The sequence below is a fragment of the Haematobia irritans genome, chromosome 1, assembly GCF_050003625.1.
Source record: "Haematobia irritans isolate KBUSLIRL chromosome 1, ASM5000362v1, whole genome shotgun sequence".
Taxonomy (NCBI): Eukaryota; Metazoa; Arthropoda; class Insecta; order Diptera; family Muscidae; genus Haematobia; species Haematobia irritans.
The window spans coordinates 131,897,953-131,920,641 of NC_134397.1; the positions used below are offsets into that span (position 1 = coordinate 131,897,953).

Sequence of the window (22,689 nt, forward strand, 5' to 3'; positions counted from 1 at the left end):
GCCCCATATGAAGAAGAAAAAAAGTGTTGTTCCACCAAGACAACGCACCGTGCCACACGTGATTGAGAACGATGGCAAACATTCATGAATCGGGCTTTGAATTGCTTCCCCACCCACCGTATTCTCCAGATCTGGCCCCCAGCGACTTTTTCTTGTTCTCAGACCTCAAAAGGATGCTCGCAGGGAAAAAAATTGGCTTCAATGAAGAGGTGATCGCCGAAACTGAGGCCTATTTTGAGGCAAAACCGAAGAAGTACTACCAAAATGGTATCAACAAATTGGAAATTCGTTATAATCGTTGTATCGCTCTTGAAGGGAACTATGTCGAATAATAAAAACGAATTTTGACCAAAAAATGTGTTTTTCTTTGTTAGGCCGGGGACTTATCAGCCAACCTGTTAAAAACATATTTGTTGACTAAAATTGACGGCTTTGCACGAAATGGATTTCCTTTTCTTTTATTTTGTAGCAAATATTTTCTTTCCATACAATAGATACCGGGAATCTTAAGGCTGATCTTTAACGATATATTATATTTTACAAATCTCTTGACTTTCTCTATACAAAGATCATGACCAGAGAATGAAGCCGCCAAAATATATCGACTCATCTCGACTCAAAATTAGACGCCAATCAATCAAAACCATTGGTTTAAATCAGAAAAATGTATTAATAATTGTGGTATTTTTTTCCGCACAAAATTCGTCAGTATCAAGTTGTTATAATAATTTTGCAAACATTTAGCTCAGAAAATTTGAATGATATTTAAATGTGATAGTAAAATTGGTTGTACAACTAATTTCATTACCATTCGGATAACTTCAAATTGATTTTATAATGAATAATTAATTTTCCGCCGCCGAATAGACAAATTTGTATCAGCTTAGCCGCCGCCGCTGACAAAAATGTGTCGGCTTCATTCTCTGATCATGACCACTGGTCTATATAAGCCGACGACAAAACCATATTGCAAAACATTTGAATATTTGTTCTTTAATATAAATTAGAAATTGAAGCCATTTATTGCGTGTGGTGGCAATATTTGTAGATCTCCCCTTGCCTATTAAAACAAAGCAAATTAATAATGAAACTTTATTTCAAGAATACGAAAAGAATCACTTCAAAAACGAATATTATACATATTCATAAAATCCAACTTAAAACTAATTCAATGTGCCTCTTCTTGAGGCTGCATTATTTTATAGCATGTGTTCAATATTTGTGCTGCAATTTCTCGACATTCCTCTGATGTTTCACCACCCACTAGAGGCGATTTTATAAAGTCCTCTAACCAATATCTCAAATCCAATAAACGCTCATTGAATTGATCCAGTAATATAAAGCCAGGTGTTGTCACCAAAGTAATGCCCAATAATTCCAGACATGACAAACGTATACGAGATTCTGGACTGAAACGTACAAACGAGCAAATATCGAATATTTCACGAGTCATGACAGGCAAGAGAGGGCAATTTTGGGCAGACATGACAAAAATCGATAGTGTATGGAGGAAATTAACCATAAGCATGGTATCTATGTCATGTGCCAAACGATCGTATTTAACGTATAACATTTGCTTGGTGCGATCTCCCCGTACTAGTGAAAAGAAAAATGTACCCACCACTGTGTGAAATCGATTTGGTTTGCCATTTGAGTTGGAAGCTTTGTTGTTTTTAGAAAAATATCTAGTGGTTTTCTCTTTCAGTCGAGCTCTAATGATTTGTTGGGCTTTGACCTCACGAATTTTCTGCTCATTTTCGAAATTAAATTTTCTCATAAAAACTTTCGTGGGGTTTCTGGCCATTACGGTAGCAGCATTATTGGTTTCCTGGTTTTGTTCTGTAGCTATTCCGGTTAATTCTTTTGCTGTTGCTGATAAAATTTGTAACATTAGAATGCGTAGATTAACACTGTAGCATGAGTTATCGGTATGGAATTGTCGACATAGATATTCAGCACATTCTGCTGGATGAGCACTACATATGGCCACACAACATTTAAATTTAGTTTCTTCGAAATTTTCATAGTAATATTGCATATCAAGGGGTAAAAACCGTTGCATTAAATCAACTGCCAAACTTGAATCGCAACGTGGTAATTGTGTTCTTATCAGTTGTTCCGCTGAAGTTAGGGCTGCTTCAAAAATTTCATAGTTTTCACATTTTGTAGAGAATGTCTGTAATAGATCGAAAAGGAATTTGGGTCTTTTTTCCATTAGCTGGGTTATATCATTGGACATGTCGTAAGGTTTCAAATCATCTTCGTCTTCATCATCATCAGAATCTAACTCCATTCTAGGTGATTTAGCAGGAGGCGCTGTTATATCCTCTTCTTTAAGTTCTATTGTGGGTGGAGCTTTGGTAGAGGGTTCAGAAGGCTGGTTGGATTTTATACTTTTGTTTGTCATAAATGATTGCAATAATTCTTCCAAATGTTTCTCATCTTTCTCATTGTTCATTACAGAGCTTTGTTTAAGTACTTCTTCCATTTCTTGGAGGGGTTTACCCTTTTCAGTCTCCATAATAGCTGTATAATCGAATTTTAATCTGTCTTCATCTTTAACATCTGGACTAGTCATTAAATTAAATATGATCTCCACACATTTCATACCAATATGTCTTTGTAAGGCATCTGGACACTCTAGATGGTGGCGTAGTCCTTGATGCAGTAACCGCTTTATATCATTGTCTTCAGCTGCTGCTGTAGAAGGACTAGTGTCACAATAAAATTTACCACATAGCATAAGCAGTTTGGTTAAATTAAAATGTTCGCTTTGGGAAAATTTCTGTAAAATTGTTCGTCTTGACCATATGCTTAAAATCGTTTCGAAAAGTTTCTTCAACATAGTCCAGTCAAGTTTTGCAATATAGTTTACCATGCCAATAAGACAATTGTTACTATCTGGTATTCTTTGTAGGGCCAACTTTTGCATAAAGCAAAATTCCCAAGATTCACAATCTTTGGCACATGGGCCCAGCATTTTATATAGATTCAAATCACCTTTTAGCATGCATAAAGTAAGTCGATATATGGCTATGCTATCATTAATTTGAGCAAAGATTTTATGGATTATATTTTGAGCTCGGGGAAGATTGCATAATGATTCAACAATCTGTAAGAACTCGAAAAGATTTGAATTCGAATCCACATCTTTACAAAACTCAATTACCAATCGACTCAATAAATCCGAAAGAAATTTTGTTTCAAAATACTTTTCATGCTCTTCACAGTGTATTAGAAACCATAAATCCTTAATAAAATGTTTCAACAACAGCTTGCAATAATTGTTTGTTAGGAATACATCACTGACTTTGCCTTGCAGAAGATTAGCACAGCGTGTTGGTAATGAAATCTGCATCTGCAGGAATTGTTTCACTTGAGCATTAAAATATTCAACTCTCTGTTCTGGTACAAATTCTATTGTATCCTTAAATTCCTCCAACAAAATCGCCTTTTCTTTGCACAAATGCAAATAAGAAATGAATAGCAGATTTTCATCTTCTAGTAGAAATTCAAATATTTCCATAATTGTCTGAGGTAGCTGGGGTAACTTTTCAATTAAACACGACCAAGATTCATATATGAAACGAAAATTATAATCAATTTTGAATACATTCAGAATGAAAAATTCCGCTTTGCCAATATCTCTTGGCCAATCTACACTGAAGAGTTTTAACATGGCTTGTAATAAATCAACATATTCATCTTCGGCGATTAAATGCCATGGTATCGTGGCCTTATCCAAATTGCATATTCTCTCGGCTGTTGTGAAACCTGGTAGACATCCTTTATACCACAGACCATTTAGAATTTCCTTCATCATGTCCACATCCTTAGAGCATTTAATTTGATTTAGGCTCTGTAATTGTATTATAGCTTCTTTTAGATATTCTTTTAGGTTAGGGGGAAATATAACATCCCTGTCAGTGGTATCATCATCCGCTGAAAGTGGAAAAATTGAAGGCATCCAATTGGCATATGTTTCCAATTAAAGAAATTATTTAATATGTAAGATTTCTTCTATTCAAAGAAATATTGAAACATATTTTTAAATTGTTTTACTAGTTGTACGTTTGTTTTTTTTTTTTTTTTCAAATAATACTTTTCAAAATCAATTACATGTGGAAATATCTACGTTTTTAGTACACATGCACTTAGAACTATTCGCATGACGAAAATACAAGCAAATCCGTAAAGTTCTTATCAAACCATACGGAATTGGACGATTTGAATATGATAACAATCGTTTAGCCGAAGCTCACTTTTCAACGTAATCTAAACGGTTCAATGATTATCAATTTAAGGCTTTAAAATATTTGGTATATATTTCAAACGATCCTATTAGAAGAGCGATGGGTACATTTTATACATCTCTTATGAAAATGGACCTTCTTTTTTGTTGCAGCAGTTCCGGCTTCATATTTTTAGAAATATTTGGAAACGACGTTACCTCTGATAAAATTGTTTGTGGTTAGGTTCTATGTGTTGCCCATACTTATTAATATCGACGAAATGTTCCGTAAAAATTAAGCTTAGGCGATTTTTTTTCGTGAACAATTTTCTATGAAAGGCTAATGTTGATTTTTAATCTATGTTTAATAATTTTTCAATGGAAATCAAAATTTTATATATCATATAACAGGTTGGCTGATAAGTCCCCGGTCTGACACATAGATGGCGTCGCTAGTATTAAATGCATATTATTTTTATATAGTACCAACCTTCAAATGATTCGTGTCAAAATTTGACGTCTGTAAGTCTATTAGTTTGTGAGATAGAGCGTCTTTTGTAAAGACACTTTTGTTATTGGTAAAAAAAATGGAAAAAAAGGAACTCCGGGTTTTGATAAAATACTGTTTTCTGAAGGGGAAAAATACGGTGGAAGCAAAAACTTGGCTTGATAATGAGTTTCCGGACTCTGCCCCAGGGAAATCAACAATAATTGATTGGTATGCTAAATTCAAGCGTGGTGAAATGACCACGGAGGACGGTGAACGCAGTGGACGCCCGAAAGAGGTGGTTACCGACGAAAACATCAAAAAAATCCCCAAAAATGATTTTGAATGTCCGTAAAATGAAGTTGATCGAGATAGCAGGAGCCTTAAAGATATCAAAGGAACGTGTTGGTCATATCATTCATCAATATTTGGATATGCGGAAGCTCTGTACAAAATGGGTGCCGCGCAAGCTCACATTTGACCAAAAACAACAATGTGTTGATGATTCTGGGCGGTGTTTGCAGCTGTTAACTCGTAATACACCCGAGTTTTTCCGTCGATATGTGACAATGGATGAAACATGGCTCCATCACTACACTCCTGAGTCCAATCGACAGTCGGCTGAGTGGACAGCGACCGGTGAACCGTCTCCGAAGCGTGGAAAGACTCAAAAGTCCGCTGGCAAAGTAATGGCCCATGTTTTTTGGGATGCGCATGGAATAATTTTTATCGATTATCTTGAGAACGGAAAACCATCAACAGTGACTATTATATGTTATTGGAGCGTTTGAAGGTCGAAATCGCGACAAAACGGCCCCATATGAAGAAGAAAAAAGTGTTCCACCAAGACAACGCACCGTGCCACAAGTCATTGAGAACGATGGCAAAAATGCATGAATTGGGCTTCGAATTGATTCCTCACCCACCGTATTCTCCAGACCTCAAAAGGATGCTCGCAGGGAAAAAAATTGGCTGCAATGAAGAGGTGATCGCCGAAACTGAGGCCTATTTTGAGGCAAAACCGAAGGAGTACTACCAAAATGGTATCAACAAATTGGAAGGTCGTTATAATCGTTGTATCGCTCTTGAAGGGAACTATGTTGAATAATAAAAACGAATTTTGACAAAAAATGTGTTTTTCTTTGTTAGACCGGGGACTTATCAGCCAACCTGTTAGACATATACATATTTTTATACCCTCCATCATAGCATAGAGACCTTATAAAGTATATATATTCTGTATTTGTTAGACCGGGGACTTAGCAGCCAACCTTTTATACATATACATATTTGTATACCGTTCATCATAGCATAGAGACCTTATAAAGTATATATATTCTGGGTCGTGGTGAAATTCTGAGCCAATCTAGCCACGTCCGTCTGCCCGTCGGACTGTTGAAATTACGCTAACTTTCGAAAGAAACATGCTATCTACTTGAAACGTTGTGCAAGTAATTGTTATTAATGTAGGTCGCATGATATTGCAAGTGGGCCATATCGGACCACTTTTGAAATAGCCCCCATAGAAACCGACCCCCAGATTTGACATCCAGATATGTGGTATATGACGTAAGAATATGCCCTCTAACAACCGTGCAAAAATTGATCCATATCAGTTCACAATTATATGTACCGATCCCTCTTGGCGTAAATTGGTTTAGATCATTCGATATATAGCCCCCGTAACCAATCGTTCCCTTGGATTTGACCTCCGAATCCTCTTGGAAGAGCAAATTTAAACATATAATATTCTACAATATAGGCTCCGTTCTGTCCTAAAATATGTATAGCTACTCTATAACAATCAGTGGTGTCGAGAAATAGCCAATTTTATTCAATGGATCACACACATCAAAACGGAAAATAATGACCAAACCAGTGTGGAATGGACCAATTACAATTTAGTAGACTCGACAGGGAAGTCGAGATTCGATCCCCCAGTGTTAATTGAAAAACGAATTTTCCAATTTAAGAATGTACTTTTTTTTAGACTAAAAAACAAAACCAAAATCGGGCAAGCAAAGTCGAATATCATCCAATTTTTCGTTTTATTTTCTAGTAAGAGTAACAGTAACAGAACATGAAGCAGACATAAGAAAAGGCAGACATACAACAGCTTTAGCACAACACTGCATTGAGTTGGGACATAAAGCAGACTTTGAGAGTGTCAAAATCTTAGACAAAGAGAGAAAGGAGAATAAACGTTATACTCTAGAGAGTCTACGAATACAACAAATAGTTCAATGTGCAATAAACAGAAAAGAAGACAAAGATAACACTAATGCTGCCTATACATTAGCTATTATTTAGTTTACGTCCAATCTTCTATGATCGTAGTCATAAGGAAAAACATCTGTGATATTTTAATTTAGTTTTGTAATTATTTTTGAAATTATTTTAAATATTTGTTTAATGTCGTGGTGTTCCTGTGCCGTTACTTTTTACAATTTAAAATTAATTCTAAAAAATATGACAAGAGACTAAATGTAAGTTTAGAGTTTAGCTTATGATACGCTACATAGAAGTAATTGTATGTTATTTTTTCTGTTTACAATATGGTTGCCAGATTTCAATAAGAAATTCATCCCAGAAGAAGTTGGAAATCACCAACGAAACGTCGGATGTAAATATGAAATAAAGTCTTTTTATTTGCATATTGAGAGACCTTGAAAGCCCATTTTAGAACAGGTCTAAAAACAACCACAAATTTCTAACTTTTATATAATTTTTACCATTTTTATACCCTTCACCACTACTGTGGTACAGGGTTTAGTAAGTTTGTGCATTTGTATGTAACGCCAAGAAGGAGTAATCATAGACCAACCTTTCAGTATACGGATCAGCTTAGAATTAAATTCTGAGTCGATTTAGCGATGTCTGTCTGTCTGTTGATGTATTTTTGTGTGCAAAGTACAGATCGCAGTTTTAGTCCGATTGTCCTAAAATTTGGTATAGGGTCCTGTTTCGGCTCAAAGACGATCTCTATTGATTTTGGAAAAAAATCGGTTCAGATTCAGACATAGCTGCCATATATTTTTCACCGATCTGGTCATAATTGGCGTGTATATCAACCGATCTTCCTCAAATTCCGAACATCCGAATATTTTATGAGTCTCGAAAAACGTGCAAAATATCAGCCAAATCGGTTCAGATTTAGATATAGCTCCCATATATAGCTTTCGCCCAATTTACACTCAATTGCCCACAGAGGCCAATTTTTTGCTCCGATTTAGTTGAAATTTTGCATAGGGAGTAGAATTAGCGTTGTAACTATGCGTGCCAAATTTGCTTGAAATCGGTTCAGATTTGGATATATCTCCCATATAAAGCTTTCGCCCGATTTACACTCATATGACCACAGAGGCAAATTTTTAACTCCGATTTAGTTGAAATTTTGCACAGGTAGTAGAATTAGCATTGTAGCTATGCGTGCCAAATTTGGTTGAAATCGGTTCAGATTTAGATATAGCTTCCATATATATGTTTTTCTGATTTCGACAAAAATGGTCAAAATACCAACATTTTCCTTGTAAAATCGCCACTGCTTAGTCGAAAAGTTGAAAAAATGACTCTAATTTTCTTAAACTTCTAATACATATATATCGAGCGATAAATCATAAATAAACTTTTGCGAAGTTTCCTTAAAATTGCTTCAGATTTAAATGTTTCCCATATTTTTTTACTAACATTGTGTTCCACCCTAGTGCATTAGCCGACATAAATTTTGAGTCTATAGATTTTGTAGAAGTCTATCAAATTCTGTCCAGATCGAGTGATATTTAAATGTATGTATTTGGTACAAACCTTTATATATAGCCCCCAACACGTTTGACGAATGTGATATGGTATCGAAAATTTAGATCTACTAAGTGGTGCAGGGTATAATATAGTCGGCCCCGCCCGACTTTAGACTTTCCTTACTTGTTTCTTTCATTTTTTATGATTTCATGAGTTACCAAAAAATCAAATGTTTTCCAAAATGTCCATAAATTCAGACCAATTCCGCAGACGAAGTACGAAATTTTGAAAATAGTTTCTTTATGATACAATATGGTAAGTATTGGGATATACTATACCCCCAAACTTAATCATAATGTATTGAATCAATGAATATAAATTCCATATATGATTAAACAATATTGCGATCAAAACCGCGATAATGCGGAATTCACATACGACACAAAACCAAATGCCGGAATATTAATATCTGGAACAGAGTATTTTTAGTAAAAAAAATCGAAACGAAATATGAGAAAATTTGCAACTGACACATGTTTTTTGCCGAAAGAAATATATGATTTATGAAATCTATAATATATACTTCATATGAGTAGGATGCGTCTGTATTAATCGCCAAGTACACTCGTTAAGGCATGTGTATTTTGTGTATATCTAAATACATACAGTTATGGGTTTTCTGCACTGTACTATGGATGCAAAAACCGACCATCAGAAAAATCGATTAATCGACTTTTTTGATTTGTAATTTATTTTTGGCCAAAATCGAATAAGTGACATATAGCTGCCGCCGACCATTTTATGTCATTTGACGCCGCCGCCGAATATATCGACTAACCTCCACTCAAATTTAGGCGCATATTAATCAAAAGTATTGATTTAAAATTATTAATACCACCACAAACAATATAAAATTGCCATAATAATTTTGCTGAGACGGTTTGAATGAAATGAAAATTTGATAGTACGCTAATCTCATTATCCATAACCATAAACTCAGTTTGAATTTATTAAGGATAACTGACCGCCACCAAATAGACAAATTAATATCTGCTTTGCCGTCAAGCCGACGTCGCCGGGGCAAACATTTAGTGTCAGCCGAAGTTGACAAAAATGGGGCCGTTTCATGGACGCCGACCATGGAATTTCTACTTTTAGATCGAATAAGTGACAATTCCTACACTGTACAAACCAACATTATTAAATTCCGATAACATTGATTTAAATACCATATACAAGCAAAATTTCCGATAAAATTTTTTTTGTCGATTCTTTGACAAATTCCAACACATTTCTTTCATTTTTTGTTAATTCTGTCGAACTTCTACAGAAATTCGAATTTAAACACAAAAATAAACCAGGACCCTGTGTGTATTAATGTGTTTAATAGTAAAGGCTGAATTACACACCATGCGTCAATCCGTGCGTTGATGGAAGGGTTGATTTTTTTCCGTTTGCGGCAGACTATTCGAGCTTTTGATTTCAAAGAGAAATTTGAACTCTTCAATCATCTATATTCAATCATCGTAATTCTACCTTAATTATTTTTTTGATAGTTAGTGTCTCACTGACGATGTGTAGAACTCGTTAAAGAGTTATACACTGTTTTCATTTTTTGTTTTTGTTTTGAGTCTGTTTCAAAATTGCACAAGTATTATGGTTATAGTTAGATTTAAGCCAAATTAAAAAAATAAAAAAATAAAAAAACATTAAAGAAAAGCAATGCTTATTCCTCAATTTCGGCATCAGAAAGTTTTCAAGCTAAAACTACTTCGTATAGAGGAAAAGTATAAAAAACAAACTTACCCATTGGCATACTTTGGTGAATCGAAAGATCTCCTAGACCAGCCAGTAGATCGGTAGCAGTTGTAGCACCCATGTTCGAAGTTATTGCTGCATTATTGGAATTTGATGATGCATTGAAAAGATCAAATGAATCATTCGCTGGGTTCGCGGTGGTGAGAAGGTTACCTTCTAAACCACCTGGTATTGTATTATTGCTGGTAGTTGAACTACCTTGGAATGCGGAAAAATCGGCAAAATCATCGCTAACCGTTGTAGAGGTTGCGACCAAACCGCTAGAGGGAGGATCTAACGATGAATTACCTCCAAACGCCGATGCAAAATCACCAAATTCTCCTTGAGGCTGTTCAACAGCACGCGGATTAAAATCGTCCAAATCATCATTTATGATAGCGGCGCTATTAAGAGTTTTTTCACTTTTCGGTGAGCATGTCGGGAATAGATTTTGAATGTTATTATTATTTGTGGCGGTTGTTGTATTATTGCTTTCCAAATCTGATATGCCCAAATTTAAATTGTTATTAACGGGTGAATATCCAATTAAATCATCATTATTCATATCAGCGGGAGTATCTCGATGAGTTGGCGAATGTATACCAGCCGCAGCATTTGATGACTTTTTGCCAAAACTCGCAGCAGCGCCCATATCAATTTTCTTATTGCCAACATTTGCTTTATTTTGAGGTTGTTTTGTCACCGGAGCTGATGTGTTTGTAGACATAGCAGACTTGGCAGGACGTATATTCATATTAATATTGCCAGATGTTTTTGTCTCCGTGGCAATTTCTGCAGGACTGGCACGATCATTGTAACGATAATTTCGTCTATTATGAGAAATAATAAGGAAAATATGTTTAATTTTTTTTGATGATGTTGATAGGAGGCCTACTATGTACTTTAAAACATGATAGTTATTTATCCGATACTTTAGTCAATTATTATTATTATTATTATTATTATTATTATTATTATTTTTTTTTTTTTTGATATCGAATATGCGGTTTCAGTAAATTCAAATTACTAACCTTGGACTGGGTGAATCACTATCGGAGAACTCTTTTTCGCCTTCATACTGAGCATCATCATCTTCGTAACGATCACCAGAACGAGCATCGGAATCTGTAAAAAAGTTTAAATTAAATGTTAAGCTTACGCTTCAATTTCGATTCGATGAAAATGAAGTTTTTTTTGAAGTACTAGCGCCGAAATCACTGTAGCAATGAAAAAATTTATATCAAAATCAATCCTTTCGGTCTTTTCGAATATGGAAAAGTCTGTAAATACATAAACTGCACGCCAAAAAAGCCAGCTTTTTTGTCTAGTAAACCGCTCCCTGACTCAACAAGTTAGAGATTAAGATCTATTATGCAATTGCTCGATGTTGTTTTCAGATACACAACTTTACCGAGAATTTTTGCTATTTAACATAATCTCTCCCTGCTGTCTCTATATATTTTGAGAAAATGTCCACAAACAGTAAATTCACTCACACTCCTAGTGTAGTGACTGGTATTTCAACCAGTGGCTACATGTCCTCAAATCTAATCTTACCATCTTTTTTTTGAAATATAGAAATGGAAATTAATCTGTATTGGTACTTACACCAATTTTCACCATGATCCGAACGTGATGTTCTCCAACCACCATCATTAAATCCACCACCGTAGCCACCGCCACGCACACCCATTACATCGCTGCTCATACCAATGTATTTGTCTTTATTCTTTTTGGCCTTTTTACGTTCTTCACGTAAACGATCATCGTCCTGTATAAAGTCTATCAGTTCTCTAACCTACAAGAAAAAAATAGAAAACCAACAACAAATAATTAAAATTCAAATCACATAGCTAACGTTGTGGTGTTTCTTACCTTATGCCTAACATTAATACCCTGATCTTTTCCACCTTCATCAGTGAAAGTGTAATTTTCCAAGGAACGTAAATCATAAATGTGCTCACGCGATGAAGTAACAACACGTTCTGAACCATTGCGTACGAGATAGTTTAACAATAATAAGCTCTATTGAGATTATAAAAAAAATCATTAGTTTTGTTTTGTTTTCTAATGGAAGATTTAAATTTTTTACTGTACCTTGTAAGTTCTTCTCCAGTTTGTTTTATTGTCTTGCAGCATACGTTTCCATAGCATTGACATTACTTCAGGGAATGTTTCATAGGAAAACGTTGCATGTGCTAATTCTTGCATAAGCGGACCAGTCGGACCCCATGGATCATCATTAGTGGCTTCACGAACTTTTCCTTCGATTTCGGTGTAGTTCATAACAACATTTGTGCTGTAATTAAATGGTATTAATTGACATAAAATTATTTAACTTCAACACAAAAACGTTTCAAAATATAAAAAAAAAACAAGTAAGTAAAGTCTAAAGTCGGGCGGGGCCGACTATATTATACCCTTCACCCCTATGTAGGCAAAAATTTGTGTTACCATCTCAACTACTTCACATTTGCTGGAAGCTATATAAAGGAAACAATTTTTTTACTTCTACAAAATCTCTAGAATTAACATTTAAATCGGCAAACGCTATCCAGTTAATTGGGAGGAAACTTCCATTGAAAATGGGTCTAAAATGTGTAACAGTCTACCATATTTCCCCAACTCTGGTGTACGTATATATGGGAGCTATATATAATCTGAACCGATTTTGACTAAATTTGACATGTATAGTTAGAATAATAATTCTGCTATCTATGCGAAATTTCACGTAAATGGGAGTATAACTTTGGCCCCCCTGGTCATATGAGTGCAAATCGGACGGAAGATATGTATGGGAGCCATATCTAAATCTGAACCGATTTCAACCAAATTTGACACAATTACCGATACTACTAAACGTACTCCTTGTGCGAAATTTGAAGCAAATCACGGCAAAAACCTGGGTTTTGAGGCCAAATAAGTTCAAATCGGACGAAAGATATAGTATATGGGAGCTATATCTAAATCTGAATCGATTTTGACCATATTTGGCACATGCAATAGTATCGTTAAAAGTACCGCTTGTGCAAAATTTGAAGTAAGTCAGGGCAAAACTCTGGCTTTTGTGGCCAAATAAGTTCAAATCGGGCGAAAATAAATTTGAACCGATTTCAATCAAATTTACCAAGCATTGCCAATTCTACTCTCTGTGCAAAATTTCACGAAGATCGGTAGTAAACTTTGGCCTCTGTGGTCATATGAGTCTAAATCGGATGTACGGTAATTCAAGAAAATCGGTTGATAAACACGCTAACTATGACCAAATCGGGGATAAATATATATGGCAGCTATATCTAAATCTGAACCGATTTTTTCCAAAACCAATAGCGATTGTCTCTGTCCCAAGAAACGGCCCTCTGCCACGATCGGACTTAAATTGCGAGCTGTACTTTGTGCACAAAATTACATATACACAGACGGACATCGCTAAATCGACTCAGAATTTAATTCTAAGCCGATCGGTATACTAAAAGATGGGTCTATGACCAGTATTTCTTGGCGTTACATACAAATGCACAAACTTATTACCACCACAGTAGTGATGAAGGGTATAAAAAAAGAGTACTAAAAACTATGAAAATCTATATATGTATATAATCCAAATTATATATTTGTAGTAAGCTCGGAAACAACAGATTTACTTGAAATTTTCGGAAACTTACGAGTGTGATCATGTGGTGAAAATAGGGTACCTCAATTTTCGATATTTGGCCGGGGAGATGGACCTCCCCTTGCCCGACTCTTTTAAAATTAGATCAAAGTTCTTCGATTTACTTGAAAATTTTAGGATAGGTTGTACAAAGATCCGCTACTTTATTTTTCGATATATGGTTGGGGAGTGGATCTCCCCTTGACCTACTTTACAGTGAAAAAACTAAACTTCTCCTATTTACTTGAAATTTGCAGATGACGTGGGCAGTGTTGCCAGTATTGGGGATTTGTCCCCCAATTGGGGATATGAAATTTTTTGGTTGGGGACTTGGGGGTTTTGTGGGAATTTTTTTTCGTTTCAGTATAATAAATTATTTTATTTTTATAATACAAATAATAATAATAATAATAAATTCTTTTATTTTTATAATACAAAAAAAGAAGCTCAGTACTGAAATTTGCTATGGGAGCCACCGTGGTACAATGGTTAGCACGACAGCCTTGCATTCACAAGGTCGTGATTTCGATTCCTGCTTCGACCGAACACGAAAAAGCGGTGCATTATCCCACCTCAGTAATGCTGGGACATTTCTGAGTGTTTCAAAGCTTCTCTAAGTGATTTCACTGCAATATAGAACGCCGTTCGGACTCTGGCTATCAAAAGGAGGTCCCTTGTCATTGACCTTAACATGGAATCGGGCAGCACTCAGTAATAAGAGAGAAATTCAGCACTGTGGTATCACAATGGACTGAATAGTCTAAGTGAACTTGATACATCGGGCTGCCACCTAACCTTGCTCATCTATTTTACGGCATAAACTAGGGTTCAAATGGAGAATTTGAACTAGAAACGGCAACAGGATTTCATTTTGCGGCCCTAGCACTGATTTATAATTTTAGTTAGCTTGGCTTTTCTACAAATGTGAAATCATTTAAAGTAGACTCAGGCCTAACGCTTGTATGACAATAATTTTATATTCCTTTTATTTTTAATTATTGCTGATTTACTACATTTTGTCAAAAACAAATTGGGGGTTTTTGTGGGGAATTTTAATTTAACCTGGGGATTTTTGGGGATGAAAGCATCTCAATTTGGGGACAAGAGCCAGAAAAATACTAGCAACACTGCACGTGGGGGAGGTTATGAAATTAATGTTGGTTACTTGATTTTTTTTATGTTTGAACGGGGAGTAGAGTGATCAAAACCGGTGGTCCGGTTTATCTTCTTACACCGATTGTCTGTTTTCGTGAAAAATCCCATTTTAAGTGGACCGGTAGAACCGGTGTTTTCAAAGTCCCAACAAACGGCTTTCGGTTTTTATATTTTCATTGTAAAATTGCAAAATTAACGCCTAATTTATTCATATACATCTGTTCTTTTTTTATTAAACAGCAATGAAAATTTACATTTACATTTACAATTTTAATAAATTATCGAATTATTTTTTCCCGTTGAATATCGAATTATTTTTTCCCGGTTAAGTTCTCCGATTTCCTTGAAATTTTCAAGGAAGGTTTGGGTGGCTTTTAGACAATGATCCGCTAATTTATTTTCTGATATTCGGTCGGGTATGGGGACAGTTTATGAAATTAATATGGGTTACCTGATTTTTTGATGGTTGAACGGGCAGGGAGATTCCCGTTTTCCTTACTTTTTTCAAAGCTCACTTAATTAAACGATTTACTTGAAATCCTTGAGATAATACTTCTCAAAGAATATCTAAAAATTTAACTTCATAATAAAATTTGAATTAAAATATCAATCAAAGTAAAAAAAAACTTGTTGATAATAACCAACGACCTCATGCCATCAACAGGTCTTTTAGAAAAAAACGTTTTGCTGACAAAATTTCAAAAAGAGTAATTCAACGTGTGCCTTCACTCATAGGAGTAATGCCATTATTAAATAAATTGACATTATAATAATGAAGAAATTCCAAAAACATGCATCAACAACAAATAGCAAGAAAACAAACAATCTGAACACACAATTGATATAGTGAAAGAACGAATAGATCGTCACGCCTTTCGGAGTTTTTTTTTTTTTTTTTTTTTAACAGAAATACCACAACAATACGAATAATTACATTGTTGTAGAGCATTGCTTTTAACTTGCCACCCACCACCCCAGCCATTGCTTGGTGTCTAGCATAGCGTGACGGAAATAAAACCTACTGTTTATTTCCGTCAATGGCAAGAATTTTATTTTACGACAACAACAAATTTATGGGCAATAAATGTAAATGCAGATACAATCAAGCTTTCATGCAAGCGAGCGAATGTATTTATTTCAAAAATTACTTTTTAAAATGGATATTTTATAAAATAATATTGGATTGACAGGTGCCATAATAAAAGAAAACAAGATTTGTAGTGTTATTTCTAACAATCTACTCGAAAAAGAGAATGGGACAATACTCGTTGGCAAGACGATAAACGATTGTTGCTCACATTTTATGTTTTTATTTTTTTCTCATTTCTTTTAACTGATAAGTTACGTTTATAGATAATTAACGTTATTCGTTTCGTTTTGTTAATAATTGTTTTATTTACTTATTTTATGATTAGACTTTTCTTGTAGTATTCACATGAATTGTGTAATATGAGACATTTTTGTTTCTTACACATCTTCGTAGATTTGGAAATCTTCATAGACATGGGAAAACTTGGGATGTGTTAAATTGTTTGTCATGGTTTTCTGGTATTTGCTTAATCAATTGTGGGGCATATTAAAGTTCCTTAGCTATAAGTGGAAATAACATTTTGTTTCTATTGTTTGTATCCTATACATTTGTTAAACGGATCCAGTTTAAATATGGCTTTAAAATTGGTACAACATAATATTATATATGTAGTAAAATATCGTTCTCATTAGTTCAGTTTTAGATATATTTCCGATCAGGAAGAGGATGCAGTATTTTTTTTTTTTGTACTCGTCTATATTGCACTGATGTTTTAGCCAATATTAAAATTTGGTATAGAAATATACGACCGAAAATTCGGCTCAATTTAAATATTGTACTTTACCTAAATATAGAGTGCCTGTTATTAAATGTTGGAACTACGATATTCACTTATTATTATCAAATTATCATTGCTCGTGTCTCCTACATGGCCTTTTCAAATATACTTTACTTTGCGTATGGCTTGTAGTGAGTATCAAAAAGTCGATATATCAAAATTTAAGATGTGTGAAATAAATAAATTCACGAGTTAAATTCGTGGTTTGTGTCTCAGCTAACCAAAATTCAAACTTGTGGAAAGAATTTATCCTGTGGAAGGCATTCTAAAAAAACGAGTTTTACCTAAAAAGAGGCAATTTAGTGGTGAAAAACTATTTTATATATAGGCATACCAAGCATTAGTGGTTTATTATTGAGCCATAAGGGATAACTGCTACTAACTATACAGTTGTATAAAAATGTCAAAAAATGCCTGATTTAATGGATATAAGATAGTAAAATGAAAACATCTAATGGGTACGAAAATGAGATTCTTAAATAACTTCAAAAGTCTCATGCACAGTATTTGGGCTATAGCGTCACCAGATATCGGCTATATATAGCCCCGATATTGGATCGTCTATATCTAAGAAGGAAGGAAGAAGAATTGGGTAGAAATATTCCAGTAGTAGATATTGGCCAGGGCATAACATAAAACCAAAATTTAAAAATCAAAAGTTTTATGAACAGTATTTGAGATATTAAATTCGCGAATTTATCTTCACACCCTTTCAAAATTTTACAAATAGGCTTTTCGAATTCTCGATAATTGGAAAATCGACTTTTGATGGCACATCTTAGGCCGGTTAGATGTGTTGTCAGCACAACTCAGCGTGATATGATTGTTGACGAAAGAAACTTGACTATTTGACTCCATAGCATCAACTGTCGAAACGAGAACCTTGAATATATTGGTACAAATTGCCACTGAAATCCTATTGGATTGACACATTGAAACTCGACCAATAATCGGCTTCGGCTCGCATTCGGCAAAATTCGACAATCGGCCACGATTCTGTGTTATGAAGTCGAAGCTTTTTGAATAAATTTTTCCATATTGATTTGTCCCAGTGTCGAATTTGTCAAAAGACCCAGTACGAATTAAACGTAAAAAATTCTTGTTTGTCATTATAATATAAAAGTACTGAATTTTGAATAATATGTCGGTTATTTCTAAAATAATATTATGAGATATGTACCGAATTACCTTTTATTGTTGTTTTTATGCGTTTGTTGAAAAAAATATGCTAATATTGAACTAAAACACACCAATGTCTTTAATTACAAATATCAGGAAAATAATCGGCTTCGGCCAAATATTCCACTTTGGTCGAGCTCTAGTACACATTTACTGAAATAAAATAATCAGAATAATCTGTTGTTCAACATATTCCCAAACATTTTCCTTTCTGATGTTCAAAATGAAACAGGTTCAAGTTTTTCCCAAACTGGTTTATGAGAACGTGTCTATGGGATGGTCCTACTAAATTGTCCTAGGATTTGTCCCTTGAAATGAGTCCAAGTCGTGCCCACAAGTGTAAATTTACCCCGTCAATGACAATGTAAAGTGGCCGGTCCCTTCCATACGTTTTGACCAGAAATGGTACTGGTCCATACACATCAGGGACTAGTTCTTAGCCATTGCTTCATTTTCCGTGGGGTAAGTTTTATATAAATTCAATTTATTTTAGATTGATGCTAGGAACATTTCTTTTAAGTAATAAACCTATAGTGACCATGTATTAATACGTAATTCTTTATATGAGTATCATAATTCTTTATATAATATCAAAAAAATTCGGCTTCGTCCAAATATCCCGCTTTGGTCGAGCTCTAGTACACATTTACTGAAATAAAATAATCAGAATAATCTGTTGTTCAACATATTCCCAAACATTTTCCTTTCTGATGCTCAAAATGAAACAGGTTCAATTTTTTCCCAAACTGGTTTATGAGGACGTGTCTATGGGATGGTCCTACTAAATTGTCCTAGGATTTGTCCCTTGAAATGAGTCCAAGTCGTGCCCACAAGTGTAAATTTACCCCGTCAATGACAATGTAAAGTGGCCGGTCCCTTCCATACGTTTTGACTAGAAATGGTACTGGTCCATACACATCAGGGACTAGTTCTTAGCCATTGCTTCATTTTCCGTGGGGTAAGTTTTATATAAATTCAATTTATTTATTTTAGATTGATGCTAGGAACATTTCTTTTAAGTAATAAACCTATAGTGACCATGTATTGATACGTAATTCTTTGTATGAGTATGGAATGATATATGCGATACATCAACACATTATCTACTCTACTATTATCGATTATTTATTATATCTTAATAAATTAGAAAAGTCGGCATTTTATGTTTCCTCACTTTGGTGCAACCATTCACATATGTAAGTCCCAAATATGGCGCTTGGTGGAAAACAGGTGGTCAATAAGACATACATGAATTGACAATTTATAAGAAGTGGGGTGGGCAAATTGTCAAGATGTTCAAAACAAAAAACACTTGACACAAGATATCGGCTGTAATGACGATACTAGATGATAGCGTTAAGATAAGATATAAAGGAAGGAAATCAAATTGATTCCTCAACGCTTGCACCAAGCTATGCTTAGACGACAAATAAAAACAAATATATGTATTTATATATTGAATGAGAACGTGTAGAAAAAGAGGAGTGTAGAAGAAAACCTGTACGAAAACGTTGTTTCCTACAAACTATGTCTCAATACAACAAAAGCAACAAACAAAATAGACACACAGAGCAAGTGCATAAGTTGTTTTGTCGCATTCTATGGTCGGAATGACAAGAAATGTCTGTTTGTTGGAGAAGAAGAAGCGACTAGACGGATTAAAGAGACATAGAGGGTGTGATGTGTGTATTCATGTTCGGCTATGTATTTGCAGGTTAGGCTGTCGTTAGTCGTTACCTTGACCAGATTTATGACACATATTTGTTAATTTGATTTACCACAAAGTCTGTCTTAATCGAAAGGCCCCACTTTGTGTGGGGGTACGTGATAGGCTACAATCATGATGCATGATTTTATTTCAATTGATCTCCCCACTTAAAATATAATTTCACTTACACTTTATCCGCCAATTCACGTACTTTCCACATATTTATGAATTTATCAACCATTTTGTAGAGTTAAAGTGGTGCTTCCCTTTTTGGTGTTATGGAATTTTATTTTATTAGAGCTGCTGTTATTCTTTTTCTTGCCACCACAGCTATTTCAGAAAAAATTAATATCACACATACAAGCACACACACTCCCAATCTTGGAATCCGAAAGAAAATTCTGTACTAGTATTTTTTTTTAAATGCCTTGTTACTTTCTTTTGAAGACTAGGTCTGGATTGTATCACTTATTAGCGCGTTTAATACTTTGGAATTGATAAAAAATTAAAAACGTTTTACAAAAAAGAATAAATCAAAGGAAATTAGCTGTCGTCGCCATCAATTTCTGCCAAGTAAGTTGGCAATTCATTATCGACTATTCATCAAGCATTGACTTTTCAAGTGGTATCGATTTCCATGGTTGATAACAAATTTATCGATGTTCTAATCCGATTACATATATTGCTAGTGGTAACACTAAAAAATGCATATGAGCGAAAAAAAACTCAAGCAAAGACTAGAATTGAAAGGATAAAGCTTGAATTCAATTTGAGAAAATTGAACACAATAGAATTCAACAATTCAACAACCATTTGGCAAAATAATCTTCAAATTAAGATCTATTACTATTATCTGATAATTTTCAATTTGAAAAACATTAAAAACTAGCAAAACATCATGAACGTCTCAGTAATAAATAAAATTTAGAAAAAAAAATAGTACAACCCTGCCAGCATTTCAAAGTTCCATTTCATCCTCATCGCTACCACAGACTCGTAAATGTCACCACAACCATCGCGAACTGTGATGGGGAAGTATATCAAAAAGTACAAAATGTACATGAAAGTATTTTGCCATCACTACTGTTAGAAGAGCCATTTTATTTTTTGTGAAACGCCAAGCGCAACCAGCTTGTTATATTTTATTTAAATAAAAACGAAAATAAAGTTCTGAAAACATAGATATTACGCTTAAAATTGTGAAAGGTATATGGTGAACAATTTTTGACTTTCGAAATGGAATAAAGTGATAGTTTTTCAAATATTTTTCCGGACACGCTGCCTCCATTGGGAATAATAGTATCGGCTGATAGACGCTACAACATTTAACTTACAACTTGTAACTCAACATCAATCTCTTATTAATGCATAAAAATGTGTTAAATGTGATGTGATAGTCGTATAAATGTTATATTTATGAGTATTTATAAATGTTTCATAAAATTAATAAACATCTAAACAATCGTGTTTTACTTGACCACAATGATTTTTTTACAACTATCTTAAAATGCACTTTCTCTGATTGTTTGAAGGGGCTCTTATTGGCGTCCTTCTAAATGTATCCAGAAGGGCTCCTAATAATTGCACTCATGCGATACTTTTTTGTAGTAACTTGGCGTGGTACAACTTCTCAATAGTGACGGCGCTTTTCCGAGGAGTTTTGGATATCGTATACGACTGTTTTCGACGTAGTGGGGATTCTCAGAAGCGCCCCCAAATTCAAAAAATGTTGGCAGGGAAGATTCACTTTTTTTCCTATTGGTTGCGCAAATTAGTAATGTCGCATTAAAAAAGGATGGCGTTGTTTTGGATATACGCTTTAGACAATACTGAAACTACATTCTTGGCTTAAACACATTCCTTAGCTTTAATATCCAGTATGTTTTTTTTTGGCTCTCAATGGGTCCAATTTCGAACCCACTCAAAAGCATTTGTGGGAGCAGGATAGTTTATTTTTCATCAGTAACGATTACTTCTGATGAAAAGTGGACTCAATACGAAAATCTCGAGCGAAAAAAATCATGTGGTTACTCCGGTCATGCCTTAACATCGACAGCAAAGCCGAATATCCATGAAAATAAACTTATGCTATAGCATAAACGGCCACCGTATTTGCAAAAGCACGGCAATGCGTAAAAGCTTGTTTGAAACACTCTAATAGAAAGTTGTACCCCACTCGGCTTATAGCCCAGACATTGTTCCTTCTGATTAGCAAATGTTCCGATCGATGACGCATGACCTGGCTGATCAGAATTTTAGTTCTTATGAGGAAGCAAAAAATTGGGTCAATTGGACAATATTACTACGATTAAACTGTTATTAATCTGTCACAATTTTCTTCGAAATAAATTGTCAAGCTTTTTAAAAACTCCTCAATTTGTTTAAATTGATGATACATATATCGACATTTATAATAATTTGATGCGCCTTAAATTGAAAATTGAGGATTGAATAGCTTGAGCAATGTTTGCTGATGTATCGTTCTGGGCAATGTGTTTCTTTACTTGAAAACGCGATTTTTCAACAATTTTCCCGCTTCAATTCAAGGCTTTCCTTGTAAAATATATTAGAAATATAAGGTGAGTACTATGTTCGGTTTTTTCACCAAAACACAAAATTGAAAGTACAATTATATTTATGAAGACGATTATATTGTTATCAAGTCTTGCCAAATAATGGATGGAAAAGATCCAAGGAATTGATTGCAAATAATGTTATATTTCTAAATTAATTAATTAAAAAAAGTAACCATGAAAACAAACTGGTTTTCAGCTTGAAAACTGAACATAGTACTCAGCTATATATGTAAACATATTTCTAATTGTTTGTTGTTTATTTTTGGATATTGCTATCATGACTTGTATCGATAACAAC

At 34.4% G+C, this 22,689-nt stretch overlaps 1 protein-coding gene across 2 annotated transcripts in view; it reads right to left on the bottom strand.

Moving 5' to 3' along the window:
- The window catches only part of lqfR (clathrin interactor lqfR), a 40,021-nt gene extending 19,624 nt beyond the window's left edge, over positions 1-20,397 (bottom strand). Inside the window, exons 1-7 of one of the 2 annotated variants that reach the window (XM_075291646.1) lie at positions 20,004-20,397; positions 12,351-12,552; positions 12,129-12,278; positions 11,862-12,051; positions 11,285-11,378; positions 10,263-11,083; positions 1,079-3,942 (exon numbers count right to left, since the gene is read on the bottom strand). In XM_075291646.1, the coding sequence (XP_075147761.1) occupies positions 1,169-3,942; positions 10,263-11,083; positions 11,285-11,378; positions 11,862-12,051; positions 12,129-12,278; positions 12,351-12,552; positions 20,004-20,056 (4,284 nt within the window). In that variant the 5' untranslated portion in view covers positions 20,057-20,397 and the 3' untranslated portion in view covers positions 1,079-1,168. Of the gene's footprint in view, positions 1-1,078; positions 3,943-10,262; positions 11,084-11,284; positions 11,379-11,861; positions 12,052-12,128; positions 12,279-12,350; positions 12,553-20,003 lie in introns of those variants that run through there. The other variant, XM_075291647.1, reaches the window with a different exon arrangement.
- Positions 20,398-22,689: the final 2,292 nt, after the last annotated feature.